The 19,436-nt window shown below is 39.9% G+C and overlaps 1 protein-coding gene across 3 annotated transcripts in view; it reads right to left on the bottom strand.

Moving 5' to 3' along the window:
- The window catches only part of AHI1 (Abelson helper integration site 1), a 210,435-nt gene that overhangs the window by 41,060 nt on the left and 149,939 nt on the right, over positions 1-19,436 (bottom strand). For 2 of the 3 annotated variants that reach the window (XR_014326800.1, XM_082856087.1), the window contains exons 22-23: positions 16,724-16,886; positions 13,044-13,144 (exon numbers count right to left, since the gene is read on the bottom strand). Coding sequence is in view for 1 of the 3 variants with exons in the window: in XM_082856087.1 (XP_082712213.1) it covers positions 13,044-13,144; positions 16,724-16,886 (264 nt within the window). In the remaining 2 variants the exon portion in view is untranslated. The remainder of the gene's footprint in view (positions 1-13,043; positions 13,145-16,723; positions 16,887-19,436) is intronic. The other variant, XR_014326801.1, reaches the window with a different exon arrangement.

Here is a 19,436-nt window from a genome sequence, read left to right as displayed (position 1 = left end):
AGGGCAGTATGCAGCCTTTATGGTCCTGGCCCAGGCATGTTTTCTCCTGTGATCTTGGGAACGATATTGCTTTTCCAGTCAGTGACTCTGCAAGCAGGCAGACATGGTCAAAACATTTTCTCACAAGGGAGATGCCAACATTTGGAGGTCAATCAAACATTCTCTCTCCTTCGTGTGAGATACAGCAGTGGGTAAGAGGCTGCTGCTTAAACACACCCACAGTAACAGGCAAGCAGAAATACGGGTAAAAGAAAAGACTCATCAAGTACGAAAAAGTTTAGTAAAAGAGTGATAAAAACAAACCTGTTCCAGTATGTTCAGAGATCTTGCATTGTGCCCATGGTTTATGAGAATAAAAGAGACATTCAAATAAAAATAGACTTCCTTTTTTATGTCAAGTGAAGGATAACCATGTTAAAATCAGGGACAATTATGACCACATTATTGGGATTGCTAAGTAATAATAATAATAACATTAGCATACCGTTAATTTTCCATGGTCTGTGTGAAGATTTAGCATACAGCTAAGTTTCTTAAGCAAAGGAAATAAATGGTAGTCAGGAGATATCTAAATCTGATTAAGAGACATCTTAATCATATTCATCACACTGAGCCTCACATAGCTGGATACATCTTTACGTGAAGCTGTTGTTTTTAAGTAGGGTAGTCTGTAACTCCAACATCACTACTTATATATGTGCACGTAATGGGAAAATGAAAGCAAAGTTTCCTTAAAATAGAGCAGTAGTTCTCAACTGTGGGGTGTGGGTGGGGTCCGTTTGACCCCCAGGGGAAACTTGGCAATGTCTGGAAGACATTTTTGATTGTCACAACTGGAGAAGGTTAGTGCTTCTGGCATCTAGTGGGTAGAGGCCTGGGCGGCTGCTAAACATCCTACAATACACAACATATTCCCCGTCAACAAAGAATTATCAAGCCCCAAATGCCAATAGTGCCAAGGCTGAGAAACCCTGGAGTGCCTGACAAAACAAGAGGACAGCAGAGTTAGGGTATCAGAGAACTTATGAAAAAAGGTCATGCTGATTGTCAAGTCAGAAGACAGGGGGACTGATAACAATCAATTCTGCCACTATCTAAAGGGCAATTTATGACTAGGAATGACTGGTGGGAAGCTTTCCCAATAACAGGGTTCACATTTTAGATTTGTAATAGCTTATAAGAGGGATATTACTGATATTTAGGTTAACTTGCAAATATCATCATGGAGAGCAACCACTGTATTATTCTATCAAACGGCCCTTAAAGTCACTGTTGGAGAGAGTATGGACCAAGGGGAATATTGGTTTAATCCAGTACAGCATCACTTATTTTATGCTTTCACGTATCTCATCGTTCAAAGATTAGAATCCAAACTTGCCTTCTCAGAGTCATGAAGGAGTCCTACAAATACTTATCAATTGTTTATTGAAACAGTTATCAAGTCTTTACTGAGAATTTATATTATTCTCTAAACTGAGTTTTCATGGAAGATTTGTGTAAGAAAATGAGACATGATGGAGGATGGGCTCAGAGACTCAAACCAGCTGAATAATCAGTGGGTTGCTAAACTGGAAAACAACTTTGCCCTTATGTTATTCTGTACAAATCTTAAGTAATGCGAGTTAGGAAGACATCAAGAAAATGAAACATTCCCCAAACCTAGTTTTGCGGTAGAGACTATGGGGGGATTATCTCACAGTCCCTTTATTTCAGAACCACTGGCAATGATCTAGGTCCTGCTCCCAGGAGAGATAAAGTGAGAAGACAAGCAGTTTGTGGGGTCTCACTCTGTTGAGGGTGAGAGGGTCTTGGAAACATGGAGGGGCATTGCCCAAAGTAGCAAGAAACATAGCTGCAGGGGAAGAGACAAAGCACAGGCTGAGGTACACTTGGCATGGACAATGGCTGAGGCAATGGTGTAAGAGGAGAATGAGTAGTAAAACTTTACCAGACCTGTGATAGAGTCAAAACCTTATGGGTTCCTTGCAGGGCAGGAGAGATTCTGGAAGCTTTTAGAGTTCCTCCGTGTAGAACGTTTAGGGACTTTATTGTTGGGAGTGGAATCTGTGCGTGTGAGGTGACTCACACTGGCTTTGCTGTCGTATCATCGGGGTCCCACTCACTCTCTAGACTAAAAGATAGTTTTCAAATGTAAATAACGTTTTTTTTTGAAATTAACATTTTTCCTCAAAATATTTATAAATTACTGAGCCAAATTATGGAGAAAAAAGAAATACATATCAGTGTCATCTGCACTGAGGGACACCAATAAGCACTTCAGCTTTAATTTACTTGTAAGATAAAATATTGCCTTAATTCTCTTCAGATAAAGAAAACTTCACATATTCCTGGAATTTTAAAGTGAATCCAAGCATATATTAATTTTTATCTATTTAACATAAATTAGCGATTAAATCAAATGTATTTTCTTTGATAAATGAATTACTAAAGTACAAAATATATAAATTGATTTTATTCTTTAGCATTAGGAAGAAGGCAATAATAATTATGATTGTATTCAATGATTTAGTGCACATGAACTTTTAGGTAGTTGGAAAATCTGCTATCACTGTCTATTATAAATTTGCTGTTGGATTTTAACACAGTATTAAAATCATATAATTCCCATGGTTAGGAATAATTCAGATGCACTCCTGGTACATGGAGAAGTAAATGGGAAAAATTTTTTTCTATATGAAGTGATTTTTGAAAATAGTGATATATAGCACAATTAATCCAGGCTTCAATAAACTTGTCTACTTTTGGGATGAAAAGGGTAAATAAAAATTAGATGTTTTTTAGAATAAGGCAGACACATGCACACTGAAGGCAACTTATTCATTGCCTACTGTCTTCCTGATAGGTTGACAGAATTATCAATGTAAAATTTTGTGTGCATGTGTTTGGCTGGAAAAGGAACCACAATGGAGTTATCTGATGCTTTGGGGTTCTGTGCTCTTGTTTTGGACTAAACAAGAAAACAGCTGTTTCTGAATACAACTGGAGCATGCAGTCTGGTTAGGAAGCCAGCTCTTTTGAATTAACCCAGCCTGCTCTTACTGACTTCATATGCTAAGCAAAATACTGAAAATAACAAAAGCACTTTTCTCCAATGAAGAGATGAGCTATAATGGATATTTTAATAATTATCTTGGAATAGAAAAACTAATAACTATTATTCATTTAATGAGTTTTTAGAGAAAGAAAAATAAAACATCACAGTTAACTTCTTCACATTCACAGAAATAATCTAACATTCTTGTTGTAATTATTACTATACACCTGGCATTTATACAAAAACATAATTGGCTGTGTTAACACTGAAAAATTTATTGAAGGTAGAAAGTACTCTTCTATCATGGGTTTCATTTTTTAGAAATTAAAAAAAGAAGAAAACCAAGCATTTTCAGAAATTTAAAAAGAACCTGGGCATTTTAGGTATTAAGAAAAAGACAATAGGGCATCTCAGTACCTTGAAACTATGAAAAGAATAGAACTGTCTGTGCTAATAAGAACAGATATCCAACATATACAAAAATAAACTCATAATGAATTAAAGACTTAAAGGTAAGCCTTGAAACCATAAAACGCCTGGAAGAGAACATAGGCAGTAAACACTATGACATGGGTCTCAGCAATATCTTCTAGATCTGTCTTCTCAGGCAACAAAAACAATAATTAACAAATGGTACTACATCTCACTAAAAAGCTTTTGCACACTGAAGGAAACCATGAACAAAATGAAAAGGCAACCTATTGAAAGGGAGTAGATAACTTGCAAGTGATACATCTGACAGGGGTTAATATTCAAAATAATGTATGCAACTTAATATCTAACAAACAATCCAACTGAAAAATGGACAGAGGATCTGAACAGACACATTTCCAAAGAAAACATACGGATGGCCAACAGGTACATGAAATGATACTCAACATCAGTGATCATCAGGAAAATGCAAATCAAAATCATAATGAGATATCACCTCACACCTGCCAGAATGGCTATCCTCAAAAAGACCAAAAATAACAAGCGTTGGCAAGGATGTGGAGAAAAGGGAACCTTTATGCACTGTTGGTGGGAATGTAAGTTTGTACAGCCACTGTGGAAAACCAGTATGGAGGTTTTAAAAACAGAACTACCATACAATGCAGCAATTCCACTTTTGGGTATTTACCTGAAGAAAACACAAATTCAAAAAGATGTATGCACCCCTATGTTCACTGCAGCATTATTTACAATAGCTAAGATATGAAGCAAGCTAAGTGTCCATTGATAGATGGATGGTTAAAGATGATGTGGTATATATACAACGGACTATTACCCAGACATAAAAAGAAAATGTTGCCATTTGTGAAAACATGGATGGTTCTAGAAGGTATTATGCTAAGTGAAATAAGTCAGACAGAGAAAGAGAAATATCCTATGATTTCACTTACATGTGCAATCTAAAAAACAAATGAACAAACAAAACGAACCAAAAACAGATTCATAGATACAGAGAACAAACTGGTGATTGCCAGTGGGGAGGGGAATGAGGGACTGGGCGAAATAGGTGAAGGGGATTAAGAGGTACAAACTTCCAGTTATGAAATAAATAAGTTACAGGGATGTGATATACAGCATAAGAAATACAGTCAATAACACTGTAATAATTTTGTATAGTGACAGATGGCTACTAGATTTACTGTGGTGATCATAATGTATTTATTAAATGCTGAATCACTATGTTGCACACCTGAAACTAATATTGTGTGTCAACTATACTTCAAGAGATTAAAAAAAGATGTCCAAGATATATTGGCGAAATAAAAATATTAATATGATCATAGTTTCATCAAAACAAAGAACAGACATGAATATACATGTATGTATACATATGCAGAGAACATTTTTAACAGGATATGCAAGAAACAGAGTAAACATGATTAGTAGCAGGACAGAGGAGTTTTATTTTTCATTTACACTATTCTTTATTGTTTGGATTTTTAAAACTATGAGTTTTAAAATATATAAAAGTAATATAAAAGTATATAAAATATAAAAAAGTATAATATATAAAAGTAATATAAAAGTATATTACTTTTACCTAGAGAAATGGAAATAAACAAATGAGACCTAATGAAACTTAAAAGCTTTTGCACAGCAAAGAAAACCATAAACAAGATGAAAAGACAATCCTCAGAATGGGAGAAAATACTTGCAAATGAAGCCAGTGACAAAGGATTAATCTTCAAAATTTACAAGCAGCTCATGCAGCTCAATATCAAAAACACAAACAACCCAATCCAAAAATGGGCAGAAGACCTAAACAGACATTTCTCCAAAGAAGATATACAGATTGTCAACAATCACATGAAAGGATGCTCAACATCACTAATCATTAGAGAAATGCAAATCAAAACTACAATGAGGTATCACCTCACACCAATCAGAATGGCCATCATCAAAAAATCTACAAACACTAAATGCTGGAGAGGGTGTGGAGGGAAGAGAACCCTCTTGCACTGTTGGTGGGATGTAAATTGATACAGCCACTATGCAGAACAGTATGGAGGTTCCTTAAAAAAGTAAAAATAGAACTACCATATGACCCAGCAATCCCACTCCTGGGCATGTACCCTAAGAAAACCATAATTCAAAAAGAGTCATGTACCACAATGTTCACTGCAGCTCTATTTACAATAGCCAGGACATGGAAGCAACCTAAGTGTCCATCGACAGATGAATGGATAAAGAAGATGTGGCACATATATACAATGGAATATTACTCAGCCATAAAAAGAAATGAAATTGAGTGATTTGTAGTGAGGTGGATGGACCTAGAGACTGTCATACAGAGTGAAGTAAGTCAGAAAGAGAAAAACAAGTACCGTATGCTAACCCATATATATGGAATCTAAAAAAAAAAAAAACGGTTCTGAAGAACCTAGGGGCAGGACAGGAATAAAGATGCAGATGTAGAGAATGGACTTGAGGACACGGGGAGGGGGAAGGGTAAGCTGGGACGAAGTGAGAGAGTGGCATGGACATATATACACTACCAAATGTAAAACAGATAGCTAGTGGGAAGCAGCTGCATAGCACAGGGAGATCAGTTCGGTGCTTTGTGACCACCTAGAGGGGTGGGATAGGGAGGAGATATGGGGATATATGTAAATGTATAGCTGATTCACTTTGTTACAAAGCAGAAACTAACACACCGTTGTAAAGCAATTATACTCCAATGAAGGAAAAAAAAAGTATATTACTTTTATAGTGTAAATCCTCAAATTAATTAAAATTTTTATACAAGGAACTTTAATGACAATTTTCCTCCCCAAATAAATGAATGCTACAGATTAATGCTTAGGCTATCAAAAATAAAGAGCCTAAAAAAGAAATGGTCCATGATACAAACACAAATAAACTAAGACTGTCAGCACTTCTTTTTTCCCAAACCTTCTGAGTTTCTTTCCTCCCTGATAGCAGCAATTTTCTTCCTTTTAAGAGATGCAAATTTACAGCACACTGTGATAAAAATGTTCTGGAATGAGCCTGAGGAAAACGTTCTCCTATACCCCTGTGGTACAGGTTAATTTGTCTGGGGATTCTCTAGCCAATTGTGGAGAGTAACGAACAAGGCCCGTCCCCTCCTCTTGCAGTGGAGAAGTCAAATGCTGCCATCACCCGCTAACACTTCAATGACCCAGACGACATGTTAGAAGGTACCTGGTACATTTAGCGACAGAACAGGTGTGTTCCACTTGGAAGGACTTAAGAGATTCAGCAGCTGCTGAAAGGTATAATTTTACTTCTTATTCTATAGTTTGAATAGAAATAACTTAAAAAAGAAAAAAAAAACTACTGAGGAGGTTTCTTTCCTTTTTTCCTTAAGAAGTATAGACAATACAATTCTAAAGACCTCCACATGAAGAAAGGGTACCATGAAACAAACATAAAACAGGGAGGTAAAAAAGCAAAACGTGGCTGGCTGTGCAGGTAACAGCTGTCTACCTGTGTTGCTGACTAGGTGGTAGAGGAAAAAGGGCACCGGCCTGAGAGCATGGAGGCCGAGCTCCAACCAAGAGGGTCATTCTGAACAAACCCCTTATAACCTTCCTGGATCTACCCTGATTTCCTCATCTACAAAGTGAAGGAGTTGACTAGAATCACCAGGGTTGATCTCTAAGGTTCCTTCCATGTCATCAATTCTATAATTCTACGAACTTAGGACCCACCCCTCCCACGCCCCAATTCTAGTCACTTATCACAGATCACTTTTCATGCCCTTCTTTTTTTTAAAAAAAAACCAAACCCTTATATATGATAATAAAAATAAAACTTGCACATGAAATTAAACATCTGATAGAATTTGTGGTAGGTTTATAAGGCAGGATCTTGATAAAAATCAAACCATAACATATTCTGATAAAGAAACTAAACTGAAGAAATACAACTATGCCAGGTGCTAAGGAAGCCCAGTTACACATTTCTCAAGGGCTGGCTGTTTGTGTCATGACTCAGAGTGTACCCAAGGCATTTTGGTTACCTGGGATGACATTAACGTTTCCCAGGGACGTCTTACGTATGTGTAGGTCATTCTTTACACTTTCTCCCACAGGGAAGCAAAATACTGTCTAACTATACATGTGGTACATTCCACATGTAAAGTTAAATACATATATGTAAGATTCTACTTTAACACATGGATTCAGATAAAGCAGATCAAATCATGTTCTTCAACAAAAGAAATCCTTGCATCTTAAAACTTAAAGCCTTATTCGAGCTCCATCTTCTCCATGAGAACTTTTCTACTTCCTTCCCTAAATGTGTTCTTATCCTCTGCAACTTCCTTGCTTTACCTATTTTATGTTTTTAAATGTTTTACTTGCATATCTACAAGTTCTTTGAGATCTATTAGAATTAGGGTTTGGGAAGCAGTGGGATAGCCTGAAGCAGACCTCAAGGGTCAAGTTGGATATGTGAAGAATTGTCTGTTGGAGTATGAATATAAAGGTCTATTTCAAGCATGGAGATCAGTCTGTGAGAAGAAAAGGCACAGAGAATTAAAAACTCGATTACAGTCTAAACTAAGACTATGATGCAGTGAGTTCTGCTAAGTAGAGCAGTGGCACAGGCAGTGAGAACTGGGGAGTCTTAGAAGCAGGTAAGAGGTTTCCACCCTGACACAGGCATGTCAGGAACAGGCAGCCAGAAAGACACTGACAGAGTTCCTTATATCTCCTCTGGCTGAGGCAGAATGAGCTCGAGGCTGTTGGACAGGAATATACAAAGGTGGGGGGTAGGTAACCCTAATTTCAAAGGTCAGCATGATGCAGAGTTGGGAATACCAGTAAGCCAGTAAGCCACTACAAGTAAAGGTTGTGCCTTTCCTAGCATCTCACACAGTTCCTGACATAGACTACAAGTCTTGTTAGCTGTCACAACGACTCTATGCCGATGTTATAAATGCTTTCATTGCATTATATGTCTTTAGGTTAAATTTATATTAGCATCTTCCTAAATTCTTAAATCTGGTGAATTCCAAACAATGGATACTAATATACATGCAACATTTGCTCACAGCCACATTTCATGCCAGTCCTTTCAACTGTATCCCTTGTAGTCCCATACTGTTATAGGCAACCATCACCATAAATCCTTGCTGGATTTGAAACTGGAGTTTTACCAAGAATTTTTTTTGTTTCAGTTCTTTGCAGCATAAGCTGTTCATTCACACAGAACCCAACCGTGAACCATGGGGGCTGGAATGAATACTGGCCTCCTCTTAGCTCTCTGCTGCTGATTTTAGGCTATTATACTTTAAGAGCGCTCCTCCTTGGGTGCCTTGACATTGGCTATAACACCCTCTATTTATCTTTGCAGCTGTTACCTTTGGACCTTGTGGTCACTCTAACACAATGCTTCTCAATGCTGGCTGTACATTACAATCACCTGGAAAGCTTTTGCAATCTACCCATGCCAAGGTCCCATTCCAACCCACTTCAATCAATTTGTGGGTGTGGAGACAGACATTTATTTATTTATTTTAAAAAATTTCTCATGTGACTTCAATGTGAAGCCAAGGTTGACACATCTGTTCTAACACAAGAATTAAGAACTTCAGCTCCTGGTTCACCTGTGTCCTCTTCATCCCAACTCTTGCAACCATCCTCGAATTTTAATGTCCAAGAGAACAACCTGCCCGATAGTCTGGGTCCTAATTCCTTGACCAGCTCAATTCTAATAACACGTCCTTTGATTTCACTCCAGCTCTTATACACAACTCTGTGGATTTACCATAACTTTGGGTTGCTTGACATCTGATACATAATATTAAATAAGTGAAAGAATTTCTGGCTTTACAGATTTTTTTTTTTTTTGGAACCAAGCAAATAAACCACTTTATTTTCAGCTAGTGGGAGAAAAACCTGGAATTACAGGCAAGCCCCCATTGCAGCAGTTCACACTGTCGTGAAAAGTTGGCTTACAAAGTCCTTTAATGAGTTCCTGCCTTCTTGATCTGCATAGTACATTGGTATCTTCTCCATAGATGGGAAGGTAACCATGGCTCCTCTTCTCCAAAAGATTAGGTTTAAGTTAATGGTATGACTTAAGGAGCTCAAGCCCGTCTAGCTTTATCTGGCTTTACAGGCCGTAGCTCCAGTCTGTTAACTGCCTTCCCGTTTGACACTTTCCTGCTGCCACTTGGGCGTGGGTGGCTTGCTGCAAGCTTGCAGAGAACCCTGCTTTCTAAGTCTGCCGGTCTTCTCCTGACTGCACGTCCTTTCTGGTCCGGGTGACCCTCCATGGTGTGTCACTCCAGTGACTTGTCTGACCAGAGTTACTGAGCCTCTTATCCTCTTCTTCCCCATCACCACCCCCCAACAGCTCCAGTTATGCATCCGACTAAATCTGCCTTCTCCACTGCTAGGTCCTAGATGCTAAGCGCTACTGAGAAAAAACCCAACTGCACATTCAATCCAGAATGACGTCACCTGGATTTTTATGGCATCCAAATAGCTCCCAGAACTACTCAGGAATCTCCTTATATGTCCCCCATGAGCCCCTGCTCCTGCTGTCCTTACAGGTATTCTAACAGTCACTACTCTTCTTCCTATCTCACTCCTATGACCCTCACATTTGAAGTGGACCTTCCTTTCAGTTTTGGAGAACATGAAGATATCCTCAATTTCGAGACTTCCACGCTATTAACTTACCTGCATCCTGTTCCACATTTACCTGTCTCGGCGGGGGGGCTGATGCTCTATGCTCAGCACAGCCAGACAATCTAATCCTTCGCTGAGGGGGCTGTCCTGGGCATTCTAGGATGTTTAGCAACATCTGTGACCTCTACCCATTAGATGCCAGTAGTACCCCTCTCCTTGCAGATATCTGCAAAAATTTCTCCAGGCATTGTCAAATGTCTCCTGCGCGACAACATCACCCTCAGTGGAGACCCACTGCTCTAAGCCAAGGCTAATCTATCAACTGTCTTCCCAATGAAAACCTCCTGCTTTCTCTAAGAGCCATGTGTGCTTTCTTTACCTACCTTCAACCTGAACCTGTCCTACTGGTTTTGACTCCTTAGGGTATCATTTTATGTCATTCCAATATTTAAAAAGTCATTCCTGGAACCAGGTCTCCCTCCAGCCACTGCTTGACTTTTTTTTTTTTTTTTTCTTCCTTCAAGTGAAGAGGCTCTGGGAATGACTTCCACGAGTTCACTTGCTGAGGCCCATTCTACTCTTCGATCCTCCTACTAGTATGAATCCATGACACTAGTGCAAAGGTGTCAGGATCCTCCTGATGTCCACATGCTGAGACCCTAACTAACTGCCTGTTTCTGACACTCCTGTCTGTACCCTCCTGGAACCTCTATTTTCCCCTGGCTTCCAGGCCACTTCTTTCCTTCCCCTTTGATTACTCTTTTTTTTTTTTGCGGTATGCGGGCCTCTCACTGTTGTGGCCTCTCCCGTTGCGGAGCACAGGCTCCGGACGCGCAGGCTCAGCGGCCACGGCTCACAGGTCCAGCCGCTCCGTGGCATGTGGGATCCTCCCGGACCGGGGCACGAACCCGTGTCCCCTGCATCAGCAGGAGGACTCCCAACCACTGCGCCACCAGGGAAGCCCTGATTACTCTTTCTTAATCTTCTTCCCTTCACCTGACTGTCCCTTAGATATTGAATACCAGTAAGTGTTCCACTGGGATTCTGTCCTTGGCCGCCTCCTCTCAGAACTCTTTCTCCTGTGCTCTCTCCTTCATTGCAAGCTTCAACTTTCCTGATATAATACAATGGATACATTAACTTCTCCCACTGTATTCTGAAGCCCTATGTTCTCTCAAATTCCAATCCTGAATTTCTGGCCTCCTAGTGAATATTTCTACCTGGGAGCCCTACAGACAACACTAACAAATCAAGATATCTAAAACAACTCATCACATCCTACTCCCACCGTTCCCTGTCTCTATCTCCCCAAATCTTCCTTGCTCTTTTATTATTTCTGTGGTACCATATCCATGCAGTTGTATAATAAAGTCAGGGCCCTTAGCACAAGCCTAGATTCCAACTTCACTAATCGCATCCAATCAATCACAAAATCCTGTCAGTTTTACCTTCTGACCACTACCCTCCACATCTGCACTAGTTCAGGCTTTTGTATTTTACTTCAATGGATTCATAACCAAGTTCCCTGCCCCAGGTCTCAGCTACCTCTAATTCAACCACCGTGCTACCACTAGAATGGTATTTTCATCCTGTAAATCTGTACATGTTACTCTACTCCCCGGGCTACCTTCTCCGGGAATCCCCTCTCTCTGAAGGCTACAGTCTAAGCATCTGAGCAGAGCACACTAGGCCTGGCTCCTGTATTTCTCTTATCCTTCTTTCCATCAGACCCCATGCTCACCAAACACAACCATACTATACCACACCTTACTCAAGTTATTCCCTTTGCTAGAATGTTTTTTCCTATGATCATCTACCTAACACATACTTTTTCATCCTATAAGCCTCAGCTCAAGCCTGACCTCCTCCGGGAACTCTTCCTGGACTCCCCGGAGAAGATTTAGAGTGTTTCTTCCTGTGTGTGTCCAAAGCATCATGCACAGATCTTCATGACAGCTCCTACCATAGTGTGCTGGAATCACCTGCTTGTAGGAGTCTCACCTACCAGCCTGTAGGCTACTCAAGGGCAGGTGCATTGACTACTCAGTCTTTTTTCAGTGAGGACTAATAGTGTGCTTAGCATGGAAGTGAGCACTCAGCAAATACAGAATGAATGGCAGGATGATACATGCCAGGTTCAACTGTCAAAAAGCTCTATCACGACATGGTATTTGTTAAAAAAAAAAAAATATATATATATATATATATATATGCCTGCTAGTTCATGGAGTCAAAAAGAACTGAAGTTATTCAGTCTAAGGCAAGAGCTAATGTCACATAATAAAATAAGTTAAATAAGGTAATATATATGGTGGTACAGTGCTTATAAACTTTTCTACCAAAGCACTACCAACATCAGAATTCTGCCTGATATCCTTGAGGGAGCTGATGGCATAGGGTGAAAAAACATGACATTTCTCTGGCTAATAACAGATCCGTATTTATTTTAACCTGAAAGCATTTAAAATTCCTAGCAAGTTAAGAGGAATGATCCGGGAAGATAGGACATCTTTAGTCTATGAGCCCCAGTCATTGTTAGCATAAATGTGGACCCCTCAGGTGGGGCTGAGGACAGTGTCAGTATCACAGTTACAGAAACGTGGAGAGTGGAAATAGCGTCACACTTAAAGTCACAAGTTCTACTTTGGGTTCTCGTCCCATCACTTGGGCTGTGACTTGGGGTTTATTTTAATTTCTCTGAGCCTCCTCAGTTTCCTTATCTGGAAAATGGCTATAATAATATTTGCCTTATATATTTCAAAATGTTGATGCCAATATTAGAAGAAATAATAATGTAAACAATGAAGGATATAAACATGAAAAATAAAGTAATATTTCATCCAGAGAGAGTGAAAATCAAAGTACATGGAATACATAGTCTTGCAAACATTTACCTTTTGTGGAGCTGAAAAAGCTTTTTCCATTTTGGCTTTTTCCTTAGGGGTTAAAGGAGGGGATCGCTCCTTTACCTCTGGAGGCTGTTCTCGATACAGTGCTGGAATTGAACAAAGAATTCATGTAATCAAATCGATGAGCACCGTTCCACGGGGCAAAACAGCAATGGGGGGCAGACAGGAAACTAAACACACTGATATTCACACTTCCTTGGTGTAACAATAAGCTACCCAGAACTTATTGTTAAGGCGATTTATAGTCTTACACATTCCTTATCCAAAGAACACAACTTATGATTGGCAACTTTTGATCAGCAGGATTTCAGAAATGCAGAAAGTGTCATTTTCACTTACTATGTATGTGGTCATGCAGATGCTTATTTTACCTTAATCCACATTTACCAAGAACCTGCTATATGCAGGGTCATCAGCTAGGTACCGCTGGAGGAGATACGAAGATGACCAAAGACAGTCTTTGCTCTCAAGGAGCTTACAATCTGGTCAGAGACAGATATGTTCACAATTAACTGTAATATAAAACTGACTGTGACATTATTCTGAAGAGAGATAATAACAAAGACAAGTTCTGATGTGGGGATAGCAAATGCTTAACGGAAAAAGTGGTAGGTGTGTCAGACTGAAAAATAGGGAGGATTTTGCCAGGCGGAGGTGTGGATAAAGGATAATTTGTGAAGATGGTATGAAACAAGTAAGCACAGGGCTGGGACTATACATGACACAGGATCCACTCAGTGTTGGATCTAAGATTCTTATAAGATTATAATCTGTATAATCTACTTAATCTACATGTGGTGTTGAATCTAAAAAGTTATGTGGGAATTTTAAAGGCTAAAAAGGATATCTGTTTTGGTTAAATGACTTGGGCAACTCTGAATTGAGAGAAAGTGATAAAATACACCTGATCAAAATTCTAAAATTATAAGCTACATTAATGGGCTTTGTGTGTGGGCGGACTTTATCATTGGGTTTCTTTATCTCTTACTGGAAATGTTAGATGTGATTAAGGAAATTGATCAAGTTTTCCCTTCCAGTGGCTTAAGATACAAAGGGAATGTCCTTTGTGATAACAGGGTACCAATGTCTTCTATTGGGTCATTCTCTTAAAGGACATGGCTTTCAACTGAACAGGTGATAGTGATTATGTATGTATGTATAGTATGTTCACACACACACAGAGTCCCTTAGATCATTTGCTTTGCATATTTGGCTTCAGATAAAGGACAATTTCTCCTACTATTTTCAGAGCGGAATATGCTGCTGACAGTCATTTTTTCTCTAATGTTAAAACTGGGAAGGTGAGTTTTTGTTAAATTCAGGTAAAAAGTAGGATAAAAGGAGAGGAAAAGGGCTTCCCTGGTGGTGCAGTGGTTGAGAGTCCGCCTGCCGATGCAGGGGACACAGGTTCGTGCCTCGGTCTGGGAAAATCCCACATGCCGCGGAGCGGCTGCGCCTGTGAGCCATGGCTGCTGAGCCTGCGCGTCCAGAGCCTGTGCTCCACAACGGGAGAGGCCACAACAGTGAGAGGCCCGTGTACCGCAAAAAAAAAAAAAAAAAAAGGAGAGGAAAAGAACCCCTGATGAACTGAGGACTCGATCGTATTCTCAGGTTTTCTGAAAAAATTTTTGTTTGTTCTGGCTTTTGCAAAAGCTTTTTCAACAAGCAGTGACTGATGCCAAAAGAAACCATCAATTATTCCGGGGTACAATAAGGAGTTACGGCAACTGAAGGATGGCCACCGCCTGAGACACGGAATTGATTTCTGTACTCGGCCACCAACCATGGTCACTGCAGTATGCTTCAGAAGTCCCACTTTGGTTCTTATGGAAGAAAACCAAATTTTATTGAATCTTTAATCCCCTGTGGATCAAACATCTATAGCCTCTCAATATTTGCAAGCCTAAGAGGTAATTTCTGCAAACTAACTAGATTCTAAAGTTAGCACATAACACCATGTTGCCTGGAAATACACAATCTTTTTATACTGTCAAGTTTCCACTTGTATCTGAAAGAAACAACAGATTGTAATAGCTAGTTAAAATGACAGATATACTCCAGAGTGACTAAGACTGTGCAGGCAGCTCTTGATTTAAAAACAGAAGCTACCGCTGCAGAACTCCAGCTGCTGGTCCTGAGAGAAGCCCTCACTGGGAGGGGAGGGAAGCAGTCTGGATATCTGAGATGACCTGCAAGTGAGAAGTGCTGAGTTTACAGGAGATGACTGGGAATTAACCTGTCCCCAAATTTCTTCCTTCCACACTGCCTTAACTTTTCTCCAGTCTGCATCCTCCTTTAAACATAAAACTATACCTCAGATAGAGTTTAAGAGCTATTAGTCATTTACTGCTCAGAGAATAAAACCATGGCACAGAGGAAATTAAGAATTTTGTTATGAGAGAGAAAGAAGTGGGTAATTTTCGAGACAATTAGCGCTTTGGAGGGGAGGAGTATGCTGAAAGTGGCAGATAAGCTGGGGAAGGAGCTGCAGTGAGATCTAGAGCTCTTGGGGAGGGAGCCCTGAGAAGGGCCGGGTGCAGACCTGGAAGGTGGCCCAAGAGAAATAATTTTATCTGGGCCTGGCCCAGCACCCAGGATTCATGGAAGAGATTCTTTCTCCTTTTCTTCATCTCTTTTCCCTTCAAAGTTTAGAACTTAGGTTAGAAATCAATCGTATTTTTGTTCAACCATAGTTCGGGTTGAATGGGGTTTCAGAGACTAGCCTGAAAACCAACTACCACTTATAATAATTACTTTGCAGAAACAAAAGACTTAACAGTAAACATTCAAAACGTAGCGTGCTCTCAAGGCTGCTTCTACTGTATTTTTAAATCGGAACTATACGATTTTAGTGTTTCTGGAAGAAAGCTTAGAGATGATGGAGCTCAGCTCCCTCGTTCCATGGGAGGAAACGGAGGCATATCACTATTAGTTGTCAAGCTAGGATTAGCAGTCAGTTCTCCTGACCGCTGGGCATCGTGCTTTTCCTACCACACACCAAGTTAATGGCTGATGGGAAGTGTTCTTCTGAAGAAGCACTGCTATACTCCTCCCCTTTCTTCAGTCTTTGAACTCTTTTATTTTCAAACTCTCTGTGTTAGTTCTATTTTCTCCTCTCAAGGCCTGGAAGCAAATCTACAGCTTTCAGAAACTCAGATTTAGAATTTCTTCTCGGGCTCCTTTCTGTTACCTTTCACAAATGAGGGCTTAATTTACTTGAGAATGGAACAATCTATTGCAGTTTTCCTTGAGCAGGTACCAGCTAGGCCTGGGGATACAAGGTAAAAAGAATGGGAGTTGGGAGCTAGAGGTTCTTAGGTGTCTGTCAACTGAGGAGTCTCTGCGGCAAGAGGAGAGGTGATGTCAGTGTGTGAGCATCAGGTGGCGGGGAAAAGGGGCTGAAGAAGGGTGGTAGCTAGATGGGCAGGTCCCCTGGGATGGGAAGTCCATGAAGTAGATATTCCAATCTCAGCATGTAATAGCTTTTGAGTGTACTAGTGCCCCCCTCCCCTTTTATTCTTTTGCAACGTGAGAATGAAGAGCAATACCCATCGGTAAATGTATGCAAAAGTAACAAGACAGCAAGTTAAAGCGTAGAAAATGATAAAATCTTGGACTATCAGTTATACCGTATTAGTAAACCAGGAAGGGAGCATAAAACTTACTTTCACTAGCCACATGATTAGCTGGAAAATAACCTTCCTGTCCCTTTCCTCTGCTGCCATACCACCAGTCTTCATTATCTTTGAAAAACACTCGGATAATGTCTCCGCGATGGATGGTTAGTTCATCTGATCGATTCGCTGTGTAGTCATAAAGGGCCACTACCTAAGAGAGAGATAAGACCACCACAGCTTTATCACAACTGTACCACAGAGAAAACCCCCAACATTCACTTCCTCTTGCAGAAGAGCAGCTGAAACCAAAGCAGTACTTTGGTGAGTCTGAGGCTGTCTCAAGGTTTGCTAATGGGATCAGGGGTGGTGGGAACACAGCAGGAGAAGCAAGATAAAAGACTGTGGGATTGAGAAATGGTTAAGATCATTCAATACACTAAGATTAGCTTCAAAATAGCAGATGTTAATTTTTTTTAAAGTAAATTACTTGTGAGGCAAATAAAAAAAAGCTCACACATCATTCACTTTCTTAAAATTGTTTCATTCTACCTTTGGTCCCATTCCCTGTGCTAAGCAGACGCATCTGAAAAAAAAAAAAAATTCTCCAGAACGTCGACACTTTTACAAAAAGGAAAAATTCAATGGAACAACCAGTTTACATAATTTCATTGTGATCACTTGGGTTTATTGTTAATGTCTCTTTTTGAGATGTATTTCTATACAAATACCATTTTTGGGGTATTTTATATGACTAATCTAAATCTTCCCCTACCTTTAAAAATACCTTTATAAGCTTATACAAATTTAAGAGGAAAAACCCTTCTATGAGAATCCTCTTTCTCTGTTTTGTTACAGTAGTCACTATATGTATTTTTTCTTTTGAAAAACCAAATTCAAAATGAATGGCTGCATAGGAATCTACAAATCCCTTACAGCAGTTACAAGAAGGAAGCAGACCTCAACCCATTTTAGACGTGATGCAGTGTATAAAGTAGGACATAATACATACACTAAAGAATAAACTACTACTTTTTTTCCTATGTAAATGGAATTTGAAAATTTACAGGTTATACAACTACATACGTAATGGAAAATTATCATTGCAGTCCTCTGCATTTAGGCTGAGTACTGATTTATTCACTTAACAAGTATTTACTGAAATCCTAATGTACCTGGTACTGTGTTAGGGACTGAACATACAGTGATAAACAGGATAATTTCTAGAAGGGGTACCTTGCTTAGGTTTTGCAGGTGAATGAAGGATAATCAGGAAATAGCCAGCTGAAGAGATGGAAAGTGTGTCTCAGGCAGACTGCACCCCATGTGTGAGAGTCCCGGGAAGAGAAATCCCCAACAGCTCAATATGGTGGGAGCCTGGCATTAGAGTTAAGGGTCTAGACAGAAGGTGGGAGAAGCTGAGGCTTCAAGAGTCAGTAGGCACCAGATCATACACGCTGAAAGGTTCAGACTCAGAATATGGGCAACGGGAAGCAAGGAATGCCATAACAGTTCTCAGTTCTCAAAACTCTTTGTGGTGCCTTGAAATTAATTTAAAATCTTTATTAACACATTAACCAGAAGACTTTAATGGATAAATCTGGAATTAACTGCTGTCACTATACAATATAAGGGCAGTAATGATAATTTAAGTGGTAAAAATACAATTCTTATTGCACTGCTTAGCACAGTCCCTAGTTTACAACATGCTATGCAAATTTTAAAATTTAAAATTTTACAAATCTTTTGTAACTCTCAGTATATTGATGCCAACTCACTTATGTAAAAGTGGAACTTTTAACTTTTCCCGTGCATTCTTCCTTCTCCAAACCTCTTCTCCTGTATTCTCCTGCATGGCACCAGCACAGAACAGGAAAGCCAGTAAAAATGTTCTGAGTGCCTGCCATGTTCTGGGTCCCTTGCTAGTGGCTTATGTGAGTTATCTTACTCAACCTTTGTGACAATCCTGTGAGGGCAGAAATTCTTATTTCAATTTTACAAATGAGAAATTTGATACACAGGGAAATCTAGTAACTTGTCTAAAGTAAACTACTAAGTGGTAGAATCAGGATTTAAACTCGTGGTTTTTTTCTTTCATTTTTTTTTTAAATGAAATACATTTATAGGCCATCTTTACCTAGGATCAAACATGGGAAAGAAGCAGCAGAGAGGAAGGGAGGAGGGACAGGAGATCCTAATCACTCATGAAAGATAAGACACATTTTTGGACAGCAAAACTTGGGCAGCTGGCTGTGCTGAGAAGATTAGCTCCCCTGGGTCACCTGCAGGCCCCACTGTGCCCCTTTCCCGACACCTGAAACCCAGCCTGAGAACCTGCGTGGGGATTTGTTCCCACTGTTCTTCATCCTGGTGTTCCTATAAAAAGAGGAAGAGATACCAGGAGCATACGTGCACAGAGAAAAAGGCCACTTGAAGACACAGCGAGAAGGAGACTGTCTGCATGGCAAGGAGAGAGGCCTCAGAAGGAACCAACCTGGCCGGATACTTGATCTTGGACTTCCAGCCTCCAGAACTGTGAGCAAATAAACTTCTGTTGTTTAAGTCACCCGGTCTATGGTATTTTGTTACAGCAGACCTGTCAGACCAATACATAATACAGCCTCCCAACCTGATGGTGTCAGGTGAATCACGTGTTACCAGCCTCTTACGCTATTGCAAATGGGCAATGCCTCATTTGCATCCATCTTAGGTCCTTCCTGGCTTACAGTACTGTGTTCTACACTCTCATAATGCTATCTCCTGA

This window comes from Leucopleurus acutus, assembly GCF_964270905.1.
Source record: "Leucopleurus acutus genome assembly, chromosome: 15".
NCBI classification, from domain to species: domain Eukaryota; kingdom Metazoa; phylum Chordata; class Mammalia; order Artiodactyla; family Delphinidae; genus Leucopleurus; species Leucopleurus acutus.
This window is presented reverse-complemented; position numbering and strand designations above follow the sequence as displayed.